Source organism: Clarias gariepinus, chromosome 2 (genome assembly GCF_024256425.1).
Source record: "Clarias gariepinus isolate MV-2021 ecotype Netherlands chromosome 2, CGAR_prim_01v2, whole genome shotgun sequence".
In the NCBI taxonomy this organism is placed as follows: Eukaryota; Metazoa; Chordata; class Actinopteri; order Siluriformes; family Clariidae; genus Clarias; species Clarias gariepinus.
The window spans coordinates 12,657,286-12,680,494 of NC_071101.1; the positions used below are offsets into that span (position 1 = coordinate 12,657,286).

A 23,209-nucleotide genomic window follows, 5' to 3' on the forward strand; every position below is an offset into this window, starting at 1 on the left:
AACTCAAGGGAGTTTTTCTTTGTCAAGTTGATAAAGATGTACATTTATAAATTACACAGTTCTTAAATTTTGCCAAAGCTCTATATAAATAATGTAATAATGAAAATTTATAAATAATGAAAACAATTAAATAATATAAATAATAAAAACAATAAAAAACATGACAGAATATGTGAAAAAAAACAAGGATAAAAATGCATTTTTTTTTTTATTTGTGTATGAATGTGGATGAGTAAAATGTTATTATTTCCATTATTTCCATATTTATTTAACCATTGATCAACACGTTTTACTTTTTGGCTTTTGTGTATCTGGGTAGGTGAAAGCTCTGAGTCATGCTGATGAACAAACTGTTACTTCAGAGTATTTAATTAGCATATACCCCACCCTGATCTGTTTTTCCAATTTGCCACTGAAAGTCATTCTCACTTGACACTGTAATTTGTGCATGAAATAACAAAAATACATTTTGAAACCTATCATTAACACACTAGTGACTAATATGTAAAGATCGAACAAAATCATTAGCCCTCAAAGGATAAGATTTTTGTTTTGTTTTGTTTTTGTATTAAAATAAAATTGCATCTATTTTAGAATTTACAAATACATGAATCCAAATGTGAACGAATCTGTTCATATCTAGGCTGACAAATGAGCCTCAGTATTTGACATTGTGTAAGCTGTTATAATGATATTTAGGTCTCTGTGTGTAGCTGTGCAATGAAACACAATGAGAGGGTTGATGCTGCACAACCAGAGGCAGCATTGGAAAATATTATTACTTTTCACACTTCTTCTTATCTACTTATAGCCGAGTGCCAGAAATGGACAGCTAAATCATCACAAATTCCAATTGCTTGTCATCGTCTTTTGAAGAAATTCTTATCACCGGCATAATCACACACACACACACACACACACACACACACACACACACACACACACACACACACACACACACACACACACACACACACAAATAAGAAAAGGCATGTTTAAATATCTACCTCAGCTTTTATACCTTAGAATTAATTTTATTTTATTTTATTTTATTTTATTTTATTTTATTAAAATTGGCATTTCTGTTTTGTTGTGCTCACGTTGTAAGAAAAGTGTTGAAGCAGTAATTTGGAAGTTTTTAGAGATTTGTCTCATAGTGTCTTCACACTGTAATAACATCAAAACACCAGGTATGTAGACCAAAATATAAAAAAAAAAAAAAAAAAAAAAAAACACAAAGAATGTTACTAGACACTACGGTTACATTTCTAAGTTTAGATTCAATGGACAATAGACAATAAGACAGCCAGTATCTGCCTTCTACAGCACTATCCTTGGTGAGGTCATACTGGAGCACAGAAATGTTCAGTACCTCCAGAACAGAGATGTAATACTATAGAAGAATAAAAATGCCTGGTTAAGATTATACCAGGATATTACCAAATTGTCATTTTATATTTAAAATCTGTTTTTGGTTAACATAAATGATAATGACTGACAAGCACAACCATAGAACATTTAAATAAAAATCATTCCTTTTTTTATTAATGTATGGTTAAATTCTTAGTGGATTGTTTTTTTTTTTTAACCTTTATCAACATTATCAGGTTTTTAACAATTTCTCCTTAACCCACAATACAATATGATCACCTGCTGATATTAGATTTACCCCACACATTAACTAAATGAGCAGCACTTTACTCCTTTCGTCTGTCCAGCTCTCAGATATCCTTATCTCTACACTCTGTTCAAACAGATCTGGCTTAAAATGTTCACTTTTCCTGAGAATACGACCATCATGCTCATCTTTTTAAAACATAACTTAATGCAACTGCATCCCATAGCTCTATTGCACACTAGGACTTTCAATCAAGCAATCTACATCTACACTGCATTTCTCATCAATGCAAAACCATAAATCCAACAATAAATTGTTGAGTGAATATAGAAGCCTCGTCTGTTAGTACCAGCCACTCTAAACACCTCACAAATATTTCAATGAATGCATTTAATGTGTGTTTCAGGGTGAGTTTTTTTTTCTTTCTTATTTTTCATTGAGGTCCAATCTAATAAAAAAAAAAAAATACAGAGATCATATGTAATATATTCATCATCCTAATGGCCAAAAAGTAATACACTCCTTCTTTTCAGTTGTGCAATATTATCTTTGAATGAGTAAATATGTACTTGCGCAACAGTACTTTGCATACTCTAAAAGTTTTGTGTCATGCTGTTCTTATTTTTAAGACTTGTCACATCATTGCTGTTCAGCATGTTTGTCACTTTGCCAGGTTTAAACCACATGGAATGCAGTGTAGTCAGTAAACACAAAAGAGTAATAAAACATTAATGAAGAAAAGGTTTAGTCCTCTGATGTGTGGCATTCACCATTGATGTGTATACATCGTTTACTTGGGCTTCTCTAGTAACTCATTGCTTTGTGTTCTACTGGGAAATGGAAGAAAAACAAAATTGTTAAAATATTTTACTGAACATAAAAGTCAGTGTGTATGACCTGAAGTGATGTAGCTGAAGTTAAAGAATTGTCAGAATAACAATTTACACATCATGCTAAGACTGTCGTCATTTGTACTTGTTCTTCGGGGGTTTTCTGCTGTTTCTAGGGACATTGTGTTAAAAAAAAAAAAAATTAATCCCTGCCTGCTTTAAGTTTAAATCTGAATACAGATGCAAACATTTGGAGCACTAGCATATATACTAGAAATATTGTCTTTTGCACTGCAACTCTGAATTCTTTTTTTTTTTTTTTTTTTTTTTAAGATTTTCCCACTACTGGGATTAGAAAGAAAGCTGAATCATCACATTACTAGTTCTTATCACAAATATAATGCACACACCTAATCATGTGGCTGTTTTCAGAGATGTGTCGAAGTAGCAGGTTTTATGCTTTTGATATCCTAATGATAGTGAGATGACAATAATTATTCATCATAACCCAAGTGCTGCTTCTGTCACCATTGATGACATAATAAAGTGCATGGAAAATTACAGTAAACATTCCGGTAGAGCTATAAATTGGTTTTGTATAGATAACGTCCTGTTGATGTGCACAAATTATGGTCAGAGAAATGGCACAAACAACAGATCACAGGTGTTATTTGCCGTTGCGTAATAGTAAATCTTGTCTGTACATGTTGTGTGTACGGTTGCTTGCGCTGTTACTCTGATGGTAAGGGAATGACATTTCACAAAAAAGCCCAACTGGACTACATTCTCTTTAGGCTGCAGACGAAAAAAGAGAGCACAACATAAATGTCCACTATAAAACAGTGCAAAGCAGTGCTTGTCTGTCTTTACCTAATGTAAGTGGCAAAATGCTTTTGCAAGTCATCTACAGTAGCTACTCCTTGGTAGTTAACATACATGCATAATATTGTCTATGGGAAAATCTAATGACATAAATCATGTTAAAGACTTTCTCACCTCTTTATGAACAATATGTGAACATTTGTGGTTTACACACATACACTTATGTGATATACCATCGCTTAAAAATTGATTTACTTGATAAAAAATAATAATAATAAGTAGAAAAAATATATATAGTCTACAATTTGTTGACTGCTGTCCGGTCTGTAAATACTTTACTTGGTCGTATTATTAAAATGGCATCAGATTTCAGATAATTTTCACAGTCTTGAACCTAGCCAGTATGTATTATTGTCTGTGTTATTTAAAACCTCATAATATAAAACCTCATTTTATAACGTGAAACTTCTAACAAATACCGTATGTCAAGAGTGTGACTTTTTTTATTGCATTGCAAGATGTCAAGAAGCTTATTCATGCTTTTGTGTAAATCAAATCCCATTGTCCCTCTGTCTTCTTATACTGTTGTCGTTTGTGTATCTTGTGGTCTATTTTTTATACAATGTTTTCCCCCCTTACTTTTCTGTTCGAAATGTTTTGTAGTCCAAATTGTACTGTATATTTACTGCCCAAAAAAAACATCATTTTAAAAAGATCAAATAAATCATTCTGCATCAAGCAAGGAAATATTCAAAATACTGGAATGTATTTAAGAACTATCCAGCACATTATTTAAACATAAAAAAAGATAATGATAGTGCTGATACATCAACTTTATAAAAGAAACGGGTCAGAAAAATAATCATGAATGACTGTGATCAGAAATTACTGAAATGCAGTTACACTATTCCTAACTGATGAGTGTGTCAGGGTAAGAAGGGAAGCACATGAAGTGATGCATCCATCATGCATAATGTCCAAGCCCCTGGAGGCAGTGTTATGACCTGAGGTTGATTTAGTTGTTTGGGTCTAGACTCTGAAACATTATGAGGCAATAAAATGAAGTCAGCTGACAACCTGAATGTACTGAATTGTCATTAATGTATTTTTTTTCTTCACTGATGGGTATATTCCAGGACTTAAAATAAAATTTTTAATAAATACATAAAATTAAATATTAGTTTTAGGGACATTGTACACCGATATTAGAGCTTTTTGGCTGGGCAGTATATAACTGCCTGTCTGTTGCATGTAGTAACAATAACAAAATATATACTGTAGGAAAGTAAACATCTATTATCACAAATGCACAGGTATGTAGGAATTATAATTTTTCCTTTTATGAAGAAAATCTCCATTATCATATATACACAATTATATACAGTGCATCCGGAAAGTATTCACAGCGCTTCATTTTTTCCACATTTTGCTACTGTATGTTACAAACTTATTTAAAAAAATAGATTCAATTCATTATGTTTTTCAAAACTCTACAAACAATGTGAAAGTTATTTTAAAATATATTTTTAATAAGAAACCAAAAAAAAAAAAAACACATGTACATGCAGTAAGTATTCACAGCCTTTGCTATGACACTCAAAAGTGAGCGATCCAAGAGAAGGGCCTTAGTCAGGGAGGTGACCAAGAACCCAATGGTTAGTCTGAAAAAGCTCCAGCGTTTCTCTGTGGAAAATGTCAAAGATTTTTTAACATCTATAAATTTAAATTTCTTTCTCATGGTCCTTCAGGTTCCTTTTGGCAAACACCAGATAACTGTCATGTGCCTTTTACTGACGAGTAACTTCCCTCTGGCCACTCTACCAAGCAGGACTGATTGGTGGATTGCTGCAGAGAAGCAATCTTTTTCTGGAATGTTCTTCTCTATCCACAGAGAAATGCTGGAGCTCTTTCAGAATGACCATCGGGTTCTTGGTCATCTCCCTGACTAAGGCTCTTCTCCCCCAGTCACTCACTTTGGCCGGACGGCACGCTCTAGGAAAAGTCCTGGTGGTTCCAAACTTTTTTCATTTATGGATAATAGAGGCCACGGTGCTCATCTGGACCATAAATGCTGCAGAAATTTTTCTGTACCCTTTCCCAGACCTGTGCTTTGATACAATCCTGTCTGAGAGGCCCACAAACAATTTCTTAGACTTTATAGCTTGGTTAGTGCTCTGACATGCACTGTTAACTCTGGAACTTTATATACATAGACAGGTGTGTGTGCCTTTCAAAATCATGTCCAATTAACTAAATTTACCACAGGTGGACTCCAATCAATTGTAGAAACATCTCAAGGATGATCAGTTGAAAGAGAATGCACTTGAGCTCAATTTTCAGTGTCATGGTAAAGGCTGTAAATACTTACGTACATGTGATTTTCCAACAACCTACTTTTATGTTGTCATTGTGGGGTATTGTTTGTAGAATTTTGAGGAAAATAATTAATTTAATCCATTTTGGAATAAAATAGCAAAATGTGGAAAAAGTGAAGCGCTGTGAATACTTTCCGTATGCACTGTATACACAATTATAATTTTTTTATTACAGACATACAAATATTGTATTGGTTAGCTTTTTGTTATTTTCATAGTAAATAGTATTTCTTTATGTCTTTGCGATCTCTGTTGTTGTGCTTTGTCCTGTACTTAGTTTTTTGCTTTTTTAAAGTAATTTTATTAATAGGAATACACTATAATCATTTAGTCATGTGCCACTTTAATAGGAAGACTTGTACCCCTGATCATTCATATAATTATCTATGAGCCAGGTTGCATGGCGGAAGAGCAGTGCAAAAAATGATACAGGTGCAGGTAAATAACTTTAGCCATTATTCACATTAAATATTAATCCAATTTCGATTTTGGATTAATAAAGTTCTCTATAAAAAAATTAAAGTGTCATCTCAGTGATTTTGATTGTGGCATTGTTTTTGGTGCCCAGTGGGCTGGATGAAGTAATTCAGACCTGGGGGTGGAAATGCCTTGTTGATGAGGGAGATTAGAGGTGCATTGCCAGACTGAGGTGGATGTATTATAACAGCAGAAGACCAAATCAGGTTCTCGTCATGTTAGCCAAGACCATAAGTCTAAGGTTACAAAGAAGATATAGCCACACAGACTTTACAGTTGACAATAGGAGAAAGATCAGGTATACTTCAACTTATTGTTAATTTCGAACTTCATAAGAAGGAATACATACTATAAAGCTCATGTAAATTCTATTTATATAACTGAACTACTTTTGTTGAAAATGAGGAGATAAGACAGAAAGTAGATACTAGTTATGTGTTATTAAGATAAAGAGTATGGCTGCATTCAATTAAGAAATCCAGCAGTTATGCAGAACTAGCAGAAAATGTAAATCCTCGTTCAATATTGATTTCAAGATTTCTTTGTTTGATCCATTGTTTTAAACGCTTACAGCAGCTTATTTTTCTCAAATCAAGCAAATCTTATAAAATTACAGAATGAACCTCTCATATTAAATAGATTATCAACTACTTAGACCTTGGTAAGCTAAAATGTGCTGTAGATAGGTTTAAAATAGGAACATGCTGGTTCTAAAAATAGATAAAATCTTTACAAATGAGAATTGTGTATCTGTCTGTCAGTCTCCGATAGATCATCTAAGTACCTGCAGGCACTAAGTTTACAAAACAGCTTACTTGATTTACAAGAGAGGTTTCCTTCTGCACACAACCGGTATGCTTAATATGACATGTCTGTTTTCTGTCAAGCTGTTTGTTTAGGAGCGGCTGCCATGGCATTCCGCAAGTGTCCCATTCAAGAATGTAACTCTCCTTGTGCTACGTGTTGGGCTGCATGCCTGATGAAACCTATCATCATCTGAGTTCTGTGTCTTTCTCATCAGTCTCATCAGTTCCCTGAAAATATGAAGTGGAAATTTACATTAACTTAATGCAGTGTATCTTTGTAACCTTGGATACCCTCACCCAGTTCCAGTTTAAATATAGTGTCTATAATGATAATGAGACTCACACAAGCTGAACATACTAGGGAAAAAAAAATATGTTTTTTTTTTTTTCATTAGATCAGAGAGCAAAATGCAATCAGATAGCACATTAAATTATCATTATTTATTTATTTATTTATTTATTTATTTGCTTGCTGACTTACTTTAAAAAGAGAAATGTTTAGAAATGTGTTGTATTTTTGTATTTAACATACTGCAATGCTGAATGTGTACTAGATCAATTATAGATTTAGGTAAATATTGTGGTTTTACAGTGTCATCAATAATTGATAATAAACTGTATCATGTAAATAGCTTGTAACCTGATATGACCTGATCAAGGTCTAGACTTAAGTGTCCTTATGCCTTATTATAGTTGTTGGAACAGAACACCTTAATCACAATCAGCATAAACTAAAATGAATGCTGGCAAAATAAATAGCACTTATGACTTTTTTCCCGTTTTTTTCCATTTGTTTCATTTATGTAAGGAATCTACTCAATCCAAGAAGATATACATAGACCAAAAATATCTTTTTCCTTTTTCCTATTGTTTCTTAAACTTTTTAATGCTATTATTATTTTTTATAATAATATTATATTTATATTTTATATTAAATAATTCAGTTCTTGTAGGGCTATTTGTAATTTTAACCAATTTTCTAAGCATTGAAGGAGCATGACCATATTACATTTGAGAATTTCATTAATGTTTCATAATTTTAAAAGCTATACATGCTGTAGGTAAAATGTTACAACTGCGATATTCCATATTTTTTGTCCAATATGTTAATGACAGGTGCTGTCTCCACCATACATCTGTATACAACTTGTTTATCAATAAGTCAAATAAAAGATAATAAACTGGATTGTCTGACAAAACTGTGGGCCAGCTTAGGAATGACCGAAATATCAGGTATCAGTGTGTATTTGGAATGCTTATTTTCCTGATATAAAGATTGTTAAAGCTGAAGTTTCATGGGTTAAATTTTAGGGCATTTATTATTTTGAACAACTTCTCATTCTTACCAACATAGTCTCAAATGCTCATTTGTATGTATATGCTGATGACACTGCTATTTTCTTTTATAAAATCTTTTACTGAGAAAATTAAAAGATACCAGATCTAAAAACATCCTAACTATTGAAACCATTGAAATTATGCAATTCCTAACCGTTGCCTTGGGTTTTGCAAAAAAAAAAAAAAAAGATTAAAAAGTGGGTTTACTTCTCTCTGCTGTAAAAATTTACATTCAGTCATGGGTTTCCATACCCTCACAGGCTAATAGAAATAGTGTAATTGGGAGTTATATTAGACAGATCTTTATTCATTCAACAAATCATATAAATAATGTTAAAATTCCTCCTCAGCCTTCATGCAAAAAAAAAAAAAAATAAGAAATAACCATGTCATGCATAAACAGATTTGCTGCTTCTGTAGTAACATTAGTATTCTTTAGTATCTCCAGCATTTTTTAGGTTAATTAAGATTAAAACAAGATATTTTTTTAATAAAAGCTAATTTGATTAAAATATAATTTGCATGTTCATGCAGGCATACTGTTAAATCCAGAGCAGGTTTATGCACAATGGGGCTTCAGGTCACTAGCTGAGTTTCTGTCTGTCTTTTTCCAGGAGCCAGCGGAGCTTTGTGGAGAAAAGATGGAAGGATGTACGGGTGGGGGATTTTGTCCAAGTGCTCTCCAATGAGACTGTCCCAGCAGACATCTTGCTCTTGCATACGTCCAATCCTAATGGAGTGTGCTACATGGAGACTGCCAATCTGGATGGTGAGACCAGCCTTAAGCAGAGGAAAGTGGTGCCTGGCTTTTCCACACAGGTGCGAATCCTATTGTATGTTTCCTTGCAATATGGATTTATTTCTTAAATAAGTATACATAAGCTATTTCATTAATGGAGAATTCCTATGATCTAAGAGTATGGGTTGAATCTAATTTTTTGTCTGGGGAACATTTCCTGCCATATTATTATTTTATATAACTGATATGTAACACATTGCACAAATGTTACAACATGTGTCCAAAAAGTTTCTGGCTACCTGACTATCACACCCACATGCAACTCTCCCCAACCTGTGGGCACAAAGTTTGAACCACATAATTGCATAGGATGTCTTTGTATGTTAGCATCAACATTTTCCTTGACTTGACCTATTAGAGGAAACTGCATGACAATGCCCTAGTGTGCAAAGTGAGCTCCATGAAGACATACAGTAGCCTTGACCTCAACCCCATCAAACAGCACCTTTGGGATCAACTGGAATGCTGACTGCAGCCCACACATGCTCATCCAACATCAGTGCCTGATCTCACTAATGGGCTTGTGGAGAAAATAGGGGTGTGATGTTCTCAAACGTCTGACCATATAAACATGTAAAGACCTAATCTTGTCTATTGTTTTTCGACTACACACCATAATCACAACCTAACTGTTAACAATTCATTTCTTAATAGTACTCATAGTTATATCTAAGATTTTTTTTAAATATGCATCATAATCAGTATGCCTTCTTTGCTGTGTCATCTTGGATGTTCATTTTTTTTTCCCCTATAAAAAATAATGACACAGGATTCTTGCTTAGTTCTCAGATTTACCTTCCTCTAGTAGTTTGCATTCTGTTCATACAGCTTGTATTACTGATGTGCAAAGGGATGTGCTTTACATATTATTAAACCTACATCTATAACAGGTTGGCTGATGTTGCATTTTGCATGAGAAACAGCTAGTCTAACTGATGGTGAATTGTTTAGGGTTTTTTTTCCCCACCTATCAGTTTTGGGTTTAAAAAGAAATCTGACATTTAATAAAAAATAAAAAATAAATAAAACACACAATACAAACCCACTTTATTAGTTTTATGAATCTCATGGTTATGCATTCTAAAATAAAACCCAGGTTGGGTCAATTTGAAACACCATGGCTGGGAACAATATAAGTTAACTCAAGATGGGTTGTGAACTTGGGTTTTAATGTAATTCTGAAGTTGGCCCCTCTTGTACATAAAAATAATTACATTGCCAAGCTATAGATACTAGTGATAGTTGTTAATCTAGTGATATAAAACGTACGATAGGTAAATTATAACTAGCTAGAAGTAATGGTAAGAGTTATGTAGCAGCCCCAAATTAGATAATTTTTACTTCAAATATTTAATTTAATTTAATATTGAATATTTTCTTACAAATACACTATATATATTAGAAATTAGAAATTGGATAGACAGAATATCAACCAAAAATCCAGAAAAAGCACATGATACAAATGTTATGAATTAAGTTGCATTTCAGTGAGGGAAATAAGTATTTGATCCTCAAGCAAAACATGACTTAGTACTTGATAGAGAAACCCTTGCTGGAAAGCACAGTGGGAAGACGTTTCTTGTAGTTGTTTACCAGATTTGCACACATCTTGGGATGCATTTCGATCCACTATTCTTTACAGATTTTCTCTAAATGTTTACGGTTTCTTGCCTGTTGCTTGGCAACTCGAAGTTACAGCTCTCTCCGTGAATTTTTTATTGGATTTTTATTGAAGACTGGCTAGACCACTCCATGACCTTTATGTGCTTATTCTTGAGCCACTCCTTAGTTGCCTTGGCAGTATGTTTGGGGTCAAGGCTGGAAGACCCATCCACAACCCATCTTCAGGAGGTTCTCATCCAAAATTTTACAACACATGGCCTCATCCATTGGGCGCTCAGTGCAGCAAAGTTAATCTGTACCGTTAGCAGAGAAACAGCCCCAAAGCATAATGTTTCCAACTCCGTGCTTGACTGTAGGGACTGTGGTGTTCTTAGTGTCATAGCCAACATATTTCTTCCTCTTAAAACAGCAAGTCGAGTTGATGACAAAGAGCTCAATTTTGGTCTCATCTGACCACAGCAGTTTATCCCATTCTTTCTCTGTTCATTGGCAAACCTCGGGCGGGTCTGTACATGTGTCTTCTTGAGGAGGGGAAGTCTTGCTGCGCTGAAGGATTTCAATTCATGCAGGCGTATTGTGTTACGAATGGTTTGTTTGGTGACTGTGCTCCCAACTGCCTTGAGATCATTCACAAGCTCCTCCCATGTAGTCCTGGGCTGGTCCCTCATTTTTCTCATGATTATTCTTACTCCATGAGGTGAAATCTTGCATATAGGGCAATTAATGGTTACTTTGTATTTCTTCCATTTGTAAATAATCGTTCCAGCAGTTGTCTCCGCCTCACCAAGCTTCTAGCTGGTGGTCTTGCAGCCCATTCCAGCCTTGTGCAAATCTAAAATCTTGTTCCTGACTTGCTTTGACAGTTCTTTGGTCTTGCCGATGGTGGTGAGGTTTGAATGAAAGATAGAGATTTTGTGGACAGATGGCTTTTATACACACACATTGTTGCTAGGAGCACCTTCTTAAATTAACATGTGTACCACAAGAGCACATAACCAGTCTGTGAGAGGCAGAATTATTGTTGGTTATTAGGGGTCAAATACTTATTTCCCCCACTGTATCAGTCAAATATAATTGGCTAAAGTTTCTATTAAACCAAACCACATTAACCTCCTGAGACCTGGTATATACAATATAATTTATTTTCCTTCTTTCACTTTATTAGTAGCTGATAACTATGAACTTAGTCAATGTGTTCAAGATGAAGTTTGGCCAAAGAATTATACCTGCAGTGCTCATAAGAGGATCACACAATGATATATTCAGGTCCACAATTATAAATTTTAGGTCCTCATGTAATATTATTCAGGTCTCAAGAGTTTCATGTCAATGCCTACATATTTTGTGTAATTTGAGTAATATTTGAAATAGACGAAATATTATTATTATTATATTATTGTTTTACCTTATGCATACTTGTAAACGAAATGCAATGTAAATAAAAACATATTTCTTGTAATTGTAGCTAATTTCTTTTACTTTATACATTTTCTGGTTGATTTGACAGACACTGAAGAAAATCCCAGATAATGAATCTTGATACAACCTGCTATTCCATGTTTCCAAACAGATTTCTAACTCAACATGCAGCAGTTGCCATTATAAACCCAATTCAGGTCATGCTCATTAGTGGTATTCAATGACTCTTTATATAAGGTAATCTTACAGTTTAGGCTGTTTTGTAGTGTTGCACCATTTTGCACTGTAACTTTATTGTAATTTGTTGGTATGTCCAATTTGTTAACCCACCAAAGGCTTTATTGTTGCCCAGCTTTTACTTTATAGATGGGCAATATGCAGCCTAGCAGTAATATTTTAATGCTAGTCTCCTTTTACAAGTTGTGGTTCTGAAATTGCATGAGGGTTTTTTAAACCACACTGAAAACCAGTACTGAAAACCCTTCAGCCTCAATATCCAGTACACTAGTCAGAAACTGATACTAATAAATGGTTGGGATATGATTTATACACATCATGAATGGAAAGAAAGATAGCTATAAATGGGTCTATAAAGTCCATAGAGTCCAACTGGACCCTATGGTGCACCAAAATGTGTTAAATAACACGGCCATTGCGTATTTAATTTTGAATCACTCAACTGATATGAATTGGAGACCATGTGAATTCATTTTTGTTTGTTGATTCTGTGTTTTAGAATACTCCATTTGAGCCATTGAACTTCAACAGCACTGTGGTTTGCGAGAAGCCCAACAACAACCTGAACAATTTCAATGGCTTTCTGTGAGTATCCCACAGAACTCTCTACAGTCAATTTCATGCATGATCAACCACATCAGGCTTCCACTTCCGTTCTCAATTTCCCTGATCCATACCAATGAATGCTGTGAGAAATGTTCAGTCTGTGAGTGTTTGTGTGTTTTTTTCCTGGCCACACCACTTTCCTTAAAAAAGCAGGAAAAGGTAGGAAAAAAGTAATATCAGTTATTGCATTTATTGTCACATGATCCACTAAAGAACATCTAATGGAACTGAAGTTTATTTTCAATATTTTGGTCTAACTAGATTGCTGTTGACGCTGCTTTCTGTTTTATATGAGCATTTCCATCTGGTTAGATTGAAACAATATGCTCTACATTAAATAATAAAAAATAGCTTACTAAAAGTAAACCCAAAGGTATTAAAATCGCAAGCAACAGATAAACATAACTGTAAGAGATATGAAATTTTGTGCAGAGGTACATAAACTAAATACTCAAGTAAAAGTAAGTGCCCAAAATTGTCCTCCACTGAAAGTAGAAGTAACAAATCAGTACAAAGTATATACTCTAAAATGTACTTTAATGATAAAAGTTAAAATTTTCTGAATATCTATTTCAAACATGATTTTAAAATATTTTACACACAACTGAAGTTAAATAATGCTAGCTGTCTATACAATTAAACTTGGAAATACAAGCAAGCATACATAATACAACCCCAAATCAGAAAAAGTTAAATAGAAAAAAGCAGTGATTTCTAAATTTACTTTGACTTGTATTTCATTGCAGAAAATATGAACACAAAATATTTAATGTTTCGTCTGGGCAACTTCATTTCATTTGTAAATATACATCCTTTCCTGTTAATTCAGACCTGCAACACATTACAAAAAAGGTTGGGAAGGGAGCAATTTGAGGCTAGTAATTAGGTAAATTGGTTAAATAAGGATGTTATTTCAAATGGGTGATGTCACCAGGTGATTGTAATTATGATTTGGTACAAAAGCAGCATCCAAGAAAGGTGCTTTTAGGTGTCTAGTGCTTTAGGAGCAAAGATGGGCCAAGGATTGCTAGTTTGCCAACAAATATGTGACAAAATTATTGAAATGTTTAAAAACAATGTTCTTTAATAAAGATAGGAAGACATTTGGCTTTTCCACCTTCAACAGTGCAAACATAATTAAAAGATTCAAGGAATCTGGAGGAATTTTAGTGCATAAAGGACAAGGGTGCAAGCCTAAGCTAACCAACCCTGATCTCAGAATCCTCAGATGGCACTGCATGAAGAATCTTCATTTATCTATAAGCAATATCACCACATGGGCTCAGGACTACTTTGGCAAACCTTTGTCAAGTACCACAATACGTACAGTAGTCACATCCACAAATGGCAGTTAAAACTGTATTGTGCCAAAAGGAAAGAAGAAGTACTGTACCAAAGAAGAAAAGGATCATCCAGATTGTTACCAGCAACAAGCCCAAAAGCCAGGGTCTGTCCTGGTATGGGGTTGTGTCTTTGCCCTTGGCAAAGGTAACTTGCACTTCTGTAACTTGCACATCAACCCATTAATGCTAAAAGGTACATAGAGATTTTGGAGCACAATATGCTGACTTCAATAAGACATCTTTTTGAGGAACGCCCATGCATATTTTACCAAGACAATGCAAAACCACATTCTGCACACATTACAAAGCCCTGGCTGTGGAGGGAGAGGACAGGTACTTGACTGGCCTGTCTGCAGTCTCGACCTGTCACCAATAGAGAATGTGTGGCGCAATTTGAAAAAAATGAGGACAACGAAGACCACCTACTGTTGCCCACCTTTAGACTTGTTTGCAGAAAGAATGGGACAAAATTACACCTGAAACACTTCATCACTTGGTGTCTTCGGTCCCTAAACATCTTTTAAGTTTTGTGAAAAGGAATGGCAACATTACAAAGTGGTAAATGTTTTACTGTTACAACTTTTTTTTTTTATGTGTTGCAAGAACTAAAATTGGAATACGTGTTTATACGTGTTTTAAAACAATTTATGAGGAACACATTAAATAATGTGCTGTTGTATTGTCTGCAATGAAATACATGTTAAAGTAAATTTATAAAATCACTATTTTTTTATTTGCATTTTCCATACTGTCCCAACTTTTTTTTATTTGTGGTTGTACAATATGGTTAAAGGACAGGACAAAACATTATTTTAGGCCTGTTATAAAAAACAGCATTGTTATTGGCTTGAAACAAAATGTGTAAGAATTGATAACTCTTTTGCTCAGTATGTTAACTAGTTAGCGTGATGGCTTCAAATCTATCCTTAAAATGCATCTGTTTGAGCGGCTTCAAAAAGAAGCTGAAAAAATCCACACCCCAGAGACCAAGTAGGTGAAATCCATTGTCCAAGTAGCCATCAATCATTTTGGTGTGCTAACCAATCTGTGTGTTCACAATGACCTGTCAGTTGTTTCTGTAGTTGGACTGGTAGAACTGTTTTCTTTCATACATGCTTATGTTTAGATTAGAGTATCAATGCACTTCTATGTGATTGTCAGCTGAAAAAGTAACAAGACAAGTTTAAAATATAGGAAGTAAGAGTACAGTTTTTTCCTAAAAAATGTAGCAAGTAAAAGATATCATACCTTTATGAAAATACTCAAGTGAAGTACAGATGCAAAAAAAATAATTATTATTTAACAGTAACGGAGAAGTTGTTCTGCTTTACTTGCCACCTCTTCTGTTGTGGGAAATACTAAAAGCAAATAAAACTGTGGAAAAAGGAAATGACCTTAAATACAGATCCAACAAAAGAAATATTGACAAAGATGACCCTTTACATCTTAAATTGATCAATACCTTTAAACATTACATCACATAAAAAGATATTTAAACTTCAGTAAAAAAAAAAATAAAAATAGCTTTTTTACTACCTTTAAAAGGCTTTGTGGGATTAGGCCTATTTAATACATTTTATATTCTTGCTAGCACACATGATTCATTAACCCTGCCATTGTCTAACTAATAAATGTTTCATTTGGCATCCTTTGTTGGTTTATTTGTCATAACTGGTGGCTTTGTTGTGGTATGATGACATTTAAGGTTCACCTGTCACTTCAAATCAAAACAAAGTTTTCTGACGGATCACCTATATCGCTTGCATGTTTTTGGGCGTGGTCGATTTCAAAATGATTCACTGGATGGTTTAACAAGAATGCAAATAATGTAAATCATGTGTTATGGCCTGCACAGTTATATAACCTTAGAGATATTTTGGAACAACAACTTGCTACAAGACACATGCTCTTAACTACTATTAACTGAGGAAATATCTTTTGGAAGAATGATGTCTATATCTCCAGGACAGTTTCCAGGACTTGTAGGATGGATGTCAAGATATGGATATATGGAGCCCTAAACAAATACAGATATTGGCATTGACTTATACCCCGTAATAAAAGCATAGAAGGGTAGATAATTTGTAGATAAAGACATTGCCTTTTCTGGATGTCTTGTGTTCTCATTTTTATAAAAATTCATGAAAGCTGTTTAGTGTGTCTGGTAGGGAAGCATTATAAAAAATCCAGGCAGGTGCTAGTTCTGCCCTTGTAGTGTGTAAAGGCTTAAATACTCTGCCATAAGAGCAAAACTTGTGATGTAACATGTCAGCTTTATTCACAGCAAAATTTCCAGTGTTGGATTATTAAATTATTTAATTTCAGAGGTAATTTGTGTTAAACTGGACATATGGTACATACACACAGTAAGTTAAATAAATACTAAGGATTTGGCTGTGTATTTATTCAGTTGAATTTATGTTCACTGAGCTCTGGATCTTACTGTCTTTTTTTTTATTCTGATGGTTTTGGACATCAGTATATCATTGAGCATCATCAAAAGCATTTGCATATGTAGGTGGTCACAAATGAATTGTAATGATGAGTGCTGACAATTTGGTACTAAATGGCAAATTAACTGTCAGTTTGAATCACAGTCAACTCTTTTTATACTATTTTACCAACTGAGAGCCAGACTCTGATTTAATTTGCTGTTGTGATGGTACTTACAAACTGGACGTGACTGTTTTAAAGTTTGCTTTAATCATTTCACCCAGCAACTAAAAATGTTTTTTAGGATAAATGTTTCACAGAATCTAGACAACTATATTAAGATTAAACACCCCTGTTTAGTAAAACATCACTTTAAACAGCACTGCTTGCTAAAATGTGACCAGAAAGTTAGAAAACCTAGCTATAACAGTCATGTGTATCTTAACTTTCTACTCGATTTTGAAGAGTGACTGTAAGGGTTTATGGTCATTTAACCATAAGAGCATAAGGAGGGTTGATCACTGATGTTACGTGAGGAAGCCTGGTGCAGTCAGTGTCCCAAATTATTATAAAGGTGTGTAATGGGGTAACGATCATGGATCGGTTTAGGCCACTCAAGTTCTTGCATTCCATCAAGCAGGTTCTTACAAACAAACTTCCACTCTAACTTATGCCTATTATGCGCCATTATTGAAAAGACCTTAAAACAAAAATCAATAGGGCTTAGATAAATAGAAATAATGTTGATATAAACATTTCAATAATTCCTCTAATAATTGGGATTGTGAGCATGAAAGAAGTTTGGGGAGTTGAAGTTGGGATTATGAGCATGAAAGAAGCCATTGTCTAACTAATAAATGTTATTAATTTTATTCAGGTTTGATGTCTCCTGGCAGTTTATATTCTCTGCATACACCTTGTATCACTAACAGGGTCTTTTCACTCTCCTTTCCCACATTTGGCAGAAAGTCTTATCCAGAATGACCTATATTTTCTTATTAATCGTATTATACATTTCAGCAGTTGAGGGTTAAGGGGCTTGCTTAAGGGCCCAACAGCTGCAACTTAATGATGATGAGGTTTAAACCTGGAACTCTCCATTCAGTAGTCCAACACATTAACCATTGAGCTACAGTATGCCTGCCCCTTTTTCTCTCTCTCTCTCTTATACACTTTCTTAACACACTTCCAACTTCCAACTTTCTTAATTGCAAAATAACAAAATTCATAATAGTCATGAAAGTTTGTTCCTAAAGAAACCACATTGTACCCAAGATATAAGGAGGGATGTATATAAAAACCCACTTAATTTGACTTGACTGACCAATCTCTGGGCAGTTCTCTGTCAGCTTATCTGTTACTCTTGCGGTGAATTACAATTAGTTGTGTCTATTGTCTGTATATACAGTATGTGTTTGCTTTCGCAGACAAAAAGACAACAAGAAGACAGGTTTTGACATTGAGAGTCTATTACTACGTGGATGCACCGTCAGAAATACAGCTCATGCGTCAGGGATTGTGGTGTATGCAGGTAGTAGCTTTGTTTCTGTACACTCAACTTTTGGATCATGCATCCTGTTTCAACTCACTGATAAATACTGGTACAGGATGATTTAGTCATAGAGTACTCAGAAAAAATGCCACAGTACCACATATTTAGAAGTCATTCCCAGGGTCAAAGGACAGCAGCTAACATAATCATAGCTGCATAGAATTTTCCATGATGCCTATGATTGAGAAGGTAATGCTTATTTAATTTTTTTTATAAGCATTACTAAGTATAAGCATAACACAAATAATTGTATCAGTCCATCCCTTTTAAATGAAAAAGCAATGAATATTCTTACTTTAATCATTAAAATATATATAAACCACTGACACATTATACACATTATACTACCCACACATGGTTACTGCAGTGCTACAAATTTAATTTAATTGTTTTTCAATATATATTTTTTTTCCCAATGTAGGCCATGAATCAAAGTCAATGTTAAACAACAACAGACCAAGGTACAAACGTAGCAAACTGGAAAGGAAAATGAACAAGGACGTGCTCCTCTGTGTGCTTCTGCTCTTTTGCATGTGTCTCATAGGGGCCATAGGTAAGTAGGATGGAGAAGGTCATCTGTGCAAACATGCTGTACATATAGATCATGAGCACGATTGGAATGTAGCTGACTGGAATGTTAAAATAAATCTTTTAATCCAGGCAGTATAAGGCGTTGCAGTGTTGATACACTGGGGAAGCCACAGTTGACATTCCATTTCAATCTTGCCTTAGCTTCCATAGCTGTACATAGAAAAAGCTGTCATGACCTTGGGCAGAATCTTGTTTATTTAATCCTTATATAAGGTTAAGAACTCAGGATAAATTCACAAATTATTGTCTCTAATTTATTTATTTTTTATTCTCACAGGTCATGCCTATTGGTTGAGAACTTTCCCTAGTATCCCTATCTACTTTATACCAGAAAGAGATGGAAGTTTTATTCCTTCATTTCAAGCAGGGATCTACATGTTTTTTACCATGATTATCCTACTGCAGGTATAGGATGTAATATTGCAATTGATATGTTTTAGAATCTTATTTATATTACACAAACACACACAGAAATCTGTTCAACTTTCGAATGCCTCATTCAAATGATACATGGGAGCTAATGGCCTGAACCAATTTGAGTCAACAGTGACAAATAAAATAACTGCTTCAGTAAAAAGTACAGATATTGTTTTAAATAGTTTCAATGTGTGAAAGTGATTAGCTCTCCAGGCTGTCATTTTTCACTCCAGACAGCTACACCCATAGCATCAGTAAACTATCAGTGTTGGGGAAAAAAAACTTGGCATGCTATCACTCAAAACTATTTTTTTGTACACAATAATATCTATTTATATTTTTCTGCACCCACAATACACAAATTGTATCAAGTCTTACAGCAGCACTGGGTTAAGCAGTCACAAAAACAAATTATAAGAATTACCTTCCTGTCCAGGTGATGATCCCAATTTCACTCTACCTGTCCATCGAGCTGGTGAAGATTGGCCAGGTGTTTTTTATCACTCAAGATTTGGACCTATATGATGAGGAGAAGGACACTCGGGTCCAGTGCCGTGCTCTTAATATCACAGAGGACCTCGGCCAGATCCAATACGTCTTCTCAGACAAGACAGGGACTCTGACAGAAAACAAAATGGTGTTCCGCCGTTGCTCGATAATGGGAACTGAATTCCCTCATGAGGATAATGGTGAGTTTAGGGTAACTTCAGTTGTTTTGGAGTATGATTCCAAAAACACAGTTAATACACCAGTTTATCTGGATGATAATATCTTGTTCTTGTTGTTTTGTTGTAGCAACACGATTGGCCATTCTGGCGAAGGACACAGATCCAGATGAGGAGGTTATTTTTCAACAGAACAGACATATATCTCTGTTTTCTCTGGAGGAGATTCAGGAGGGCCCAGCAGGAGGCCGAGTCAACTCCACCACCTTTGCCAGGAGCAGATTTCACAGGCCAAGGTTCATAGCAGGAACCCCTGGAAGCCTTGCTTTCAGCAGCCCACTGGTGAGATCTTCTGGCAGACTTCTGACCTGATTGCCCGCTAAAAAGCAGTTTTAGGTGGTTCCAAAATTATGTCTAGCAATTTCTAGCTCCATCTATATGGCCCTGTTACCTTGGTAACCAATTCAAAATAGACTACTAAGCAAATACCATGTCATAAAATAACTTGCACACATTTCAGTGGAAAAACTTTTTATTAAGAATTTCAAACTAACTGTTCTGACTATGTGTCTGATTTTACTATTATTTGTGCACATTTGCTATGTTGCAATGAAAAAAACACAACAATTAAAATAGTAAAATAATACAATAAGTAAAATAATTTTACCCATTACATTAGCAATTTTAGGCCTATTGTGTCACTTAGAATCTTTTTTAATTATGACCATTTCCGAAGCACACAAGTTACAGCAGATGCCAAAAAATGTGCCAAAAAAAACAAGAAGTATATCCACAAAATAAAGAATGTCGTGTGAAGGCAGAAATCCAAATATACTATATATAAAAAACAAAGTATATCTTAAAGAAATATTAAGTGTGAATCTAATATGATTTTATAAAATGTGACAACACTACAGGCCTGATCTTATCAACAATGTTTGATATCGTTGTATGATTGCAAGGTAAGAAACTGAATTTTATTGATTAAGTATTGTTTCAATACAAAGGTTGTCTGACCACTAGTTCTATGTGTATCTAAATGCTCAAATTATAAGAATGGGTGGACCCCCAGGGAAACAAATTAACACCGTTTTGAGTAATTGCAGTCAATTACCAGTTAGTATTAGTACCAGTAACAAAATATGGGATTGAATACCAGGCAAAATTTAAAAATGAGTTTTCAACAGGACATTCACTTTTGCAATTAACTACAGTTTAAGTATACAGTGTTTCAACTCCCATAACACGGGTGCTGAGTTAAACACTATATAGTATGTTATTATTTCACATTGTGGCATTTAAAAAATTATAAGATATTTATCAAGCAGATTTATCTTCTACAGAAACTACCATCATGCTTCACAATGTGGACAGTGGTAGAAAGAATAATTTCTGAATAGAAAAAAAAAATGAATCCAATAAAAAATCAACAGTTTGTACACCCCCACAGGTGACTAGATACATTTTTTTAATAGTCTGGACAGCAAAACTATAAACCTGTCTGCTTGGTGGTCAGATCTTTCCCCTGTGACGCATGGCAGGGTAGTGAATCAATAAGGCAATTTTTTCAGCAGATTTAGTAGGGGAACCCTGTAGAGACGATCTGTACTAAGCCATGGTTATATGTGAGTTAGTGGCAGGTGCAGATGAGATGAGGTGAGGTGGCTTCAAATAGGAGCGAACAGACCGTCAATGTCTCGTCCCTGTAAATGGACAGATCCAGCACGCAGATGGCCGGCCAGCTTGGTGTGAGAAAGAAACAGAGGAATGCTGGCTCCATTGCTCTCGTTGTCTGTGAGCTGACATATGGGCCTGCTGAGGTGCATTAAACATGGCCTACTGCTTTCCCATAGCCCACCACTCTTTCCCACAGCTTCCCTCATCCCAGCACACCCTGCTCTCATTCCATTTTACAATATCCGCCATAGGGATGCATATGACACAATGCTTTGGGTGGGTGATGTCAGCATGTGTGTGTGTTGTTCCATAGTTAACCACTAAGGATGTTGGCTTGTTGTTTGGTTGAACAGGAAACCGAGGTGCTTCCAGACCAGACATTGCTCCAGCTAGTAGAAGAAGCTGAATGTGGAGGGAAAAATGCACAGTACCTGGAGTTCTTCCTGGCTTTAACCATCTGCAACACAGTAGTGGTTTCAACAAAAGCAGCCCAGAGACAAAGGGTAAGAGAAGTGGTCATGTTAACCTTGGCTTTACAGCAAAGGACAGCACTATGCTTTCATGAACTGAGTCACAGCACAAAAAACAGCCTTGATGTCAAAATAATAGCCTTAATAATGTACCATGCACAACGACTCCTCCATGCACTGTGTCTCCAACTCTGCTGCCCCCCAGATATTATTATGGTCTGTATGACTAATCCTACTCTACCTAGTTTGAAACAGCTCAGTGCTGCTGTGAAAAATGGGGATATTTAAGTGCATACAAGCAGCAATGTATTGCTTTATGTTTTATGCTATTAGAACATTCTTCTCTTGGGCCAGGGGTCAGTCCAACTTTGCAATTTTAATCTTAACCCTTAATCGGGCAGAAAACCACATCAGGTAACTTTGTCAGTGCCAGTATTATTACCTCAAGAAAAAAAATTTGTATAGAACAAATTATTTTTGTATTTTTGCACATTTTATGTTTAAATAAACATGCCTTTATTTATAACTGATCAATGGGATATATATACACACAGATAGATAGATAGATAGATAGATAGATAGATAGATAGATAGATAGATAGATAGATAGATAGATAGATAGATAGATAGCCTTTCTTGATTTTTATTTCTTTCTACATTGTAAAAAAAAAATACTGGCGCTATAAAATAATGGCGCTAATCTGAGGTGCTGAAAATTTGTGTTTTCTATGCTGAAATGAAATGAACTCCTCTGCAGGAGAGGTATAAGAACTTATAAGATCATATAAGAACTATTTCAGAACAGCTGACCCTCATGTCTTAAAGTTACAACGGAATGTCAATTAATTACCCAAACCCGTATGTGTTATATGTTTTGAAATCACCAGTATTGTTCTAGAATTTTAGAATTAACACGCTTTTTGTACCTTTTTATACTTATAGTAAATTGACATACTTTATTTCCCTTATGTTTGGAGACTTTTGTAGAATGGGTTGTGAAAGCTAATTCTTGGTCTTTTTCCCAATCGATCTTAAGAAACTCACTCTAACACTCTATTTAGTCCAACGTGTAAATGCTTGTCCTCAGACCTTAATAAAATTAAAGGAGGGA

General features: G+C 34.8%; 1 protein-coding gene across 1 annotated transcript in view; it reads left to right on the forward strand.

The window, feature by feature from the left end:
- The window catches only part of atp10b (ATPase phospholipid transporting 10B), a 43,875-nt gene that overhangs the window by 7,347 nt on the left and 13,319 nt on the right, over positions 1-23,209 (forward strand). Inside the window, exons 2-9 of the mRNA XM_053484932.1 lie at positions 8,881-9,085; positions 12,844-12,929; positions 18,154-18,257; positions 18,700-18,831; positions 19,147-19,274; positions 19,723-19,975; positions 20,082-20,293; positions 21,982-22,131. Of these exons, the coding sequence (XP_053340907.1) occupies positions 8,881-9,085; positions 12,844-12,929; positions 18,154-18,257; positions 18,700-18,831; positions 19,147-19,274; positions 19,723-19,975; positions 20,082-20,293; positions 21,982-22,131 (1,270 nt within the window). The remainder of the gene's footprint in view (positions 1-8,880; positions 9,086-12,843; positions 12,930-18,153; positions 18,258-18,699; positions 18,832-19,146; positions 19,275-19,722; positions 19,976-20,081; positions 20,294-21,981; positions 22,132-23,209) is intronic.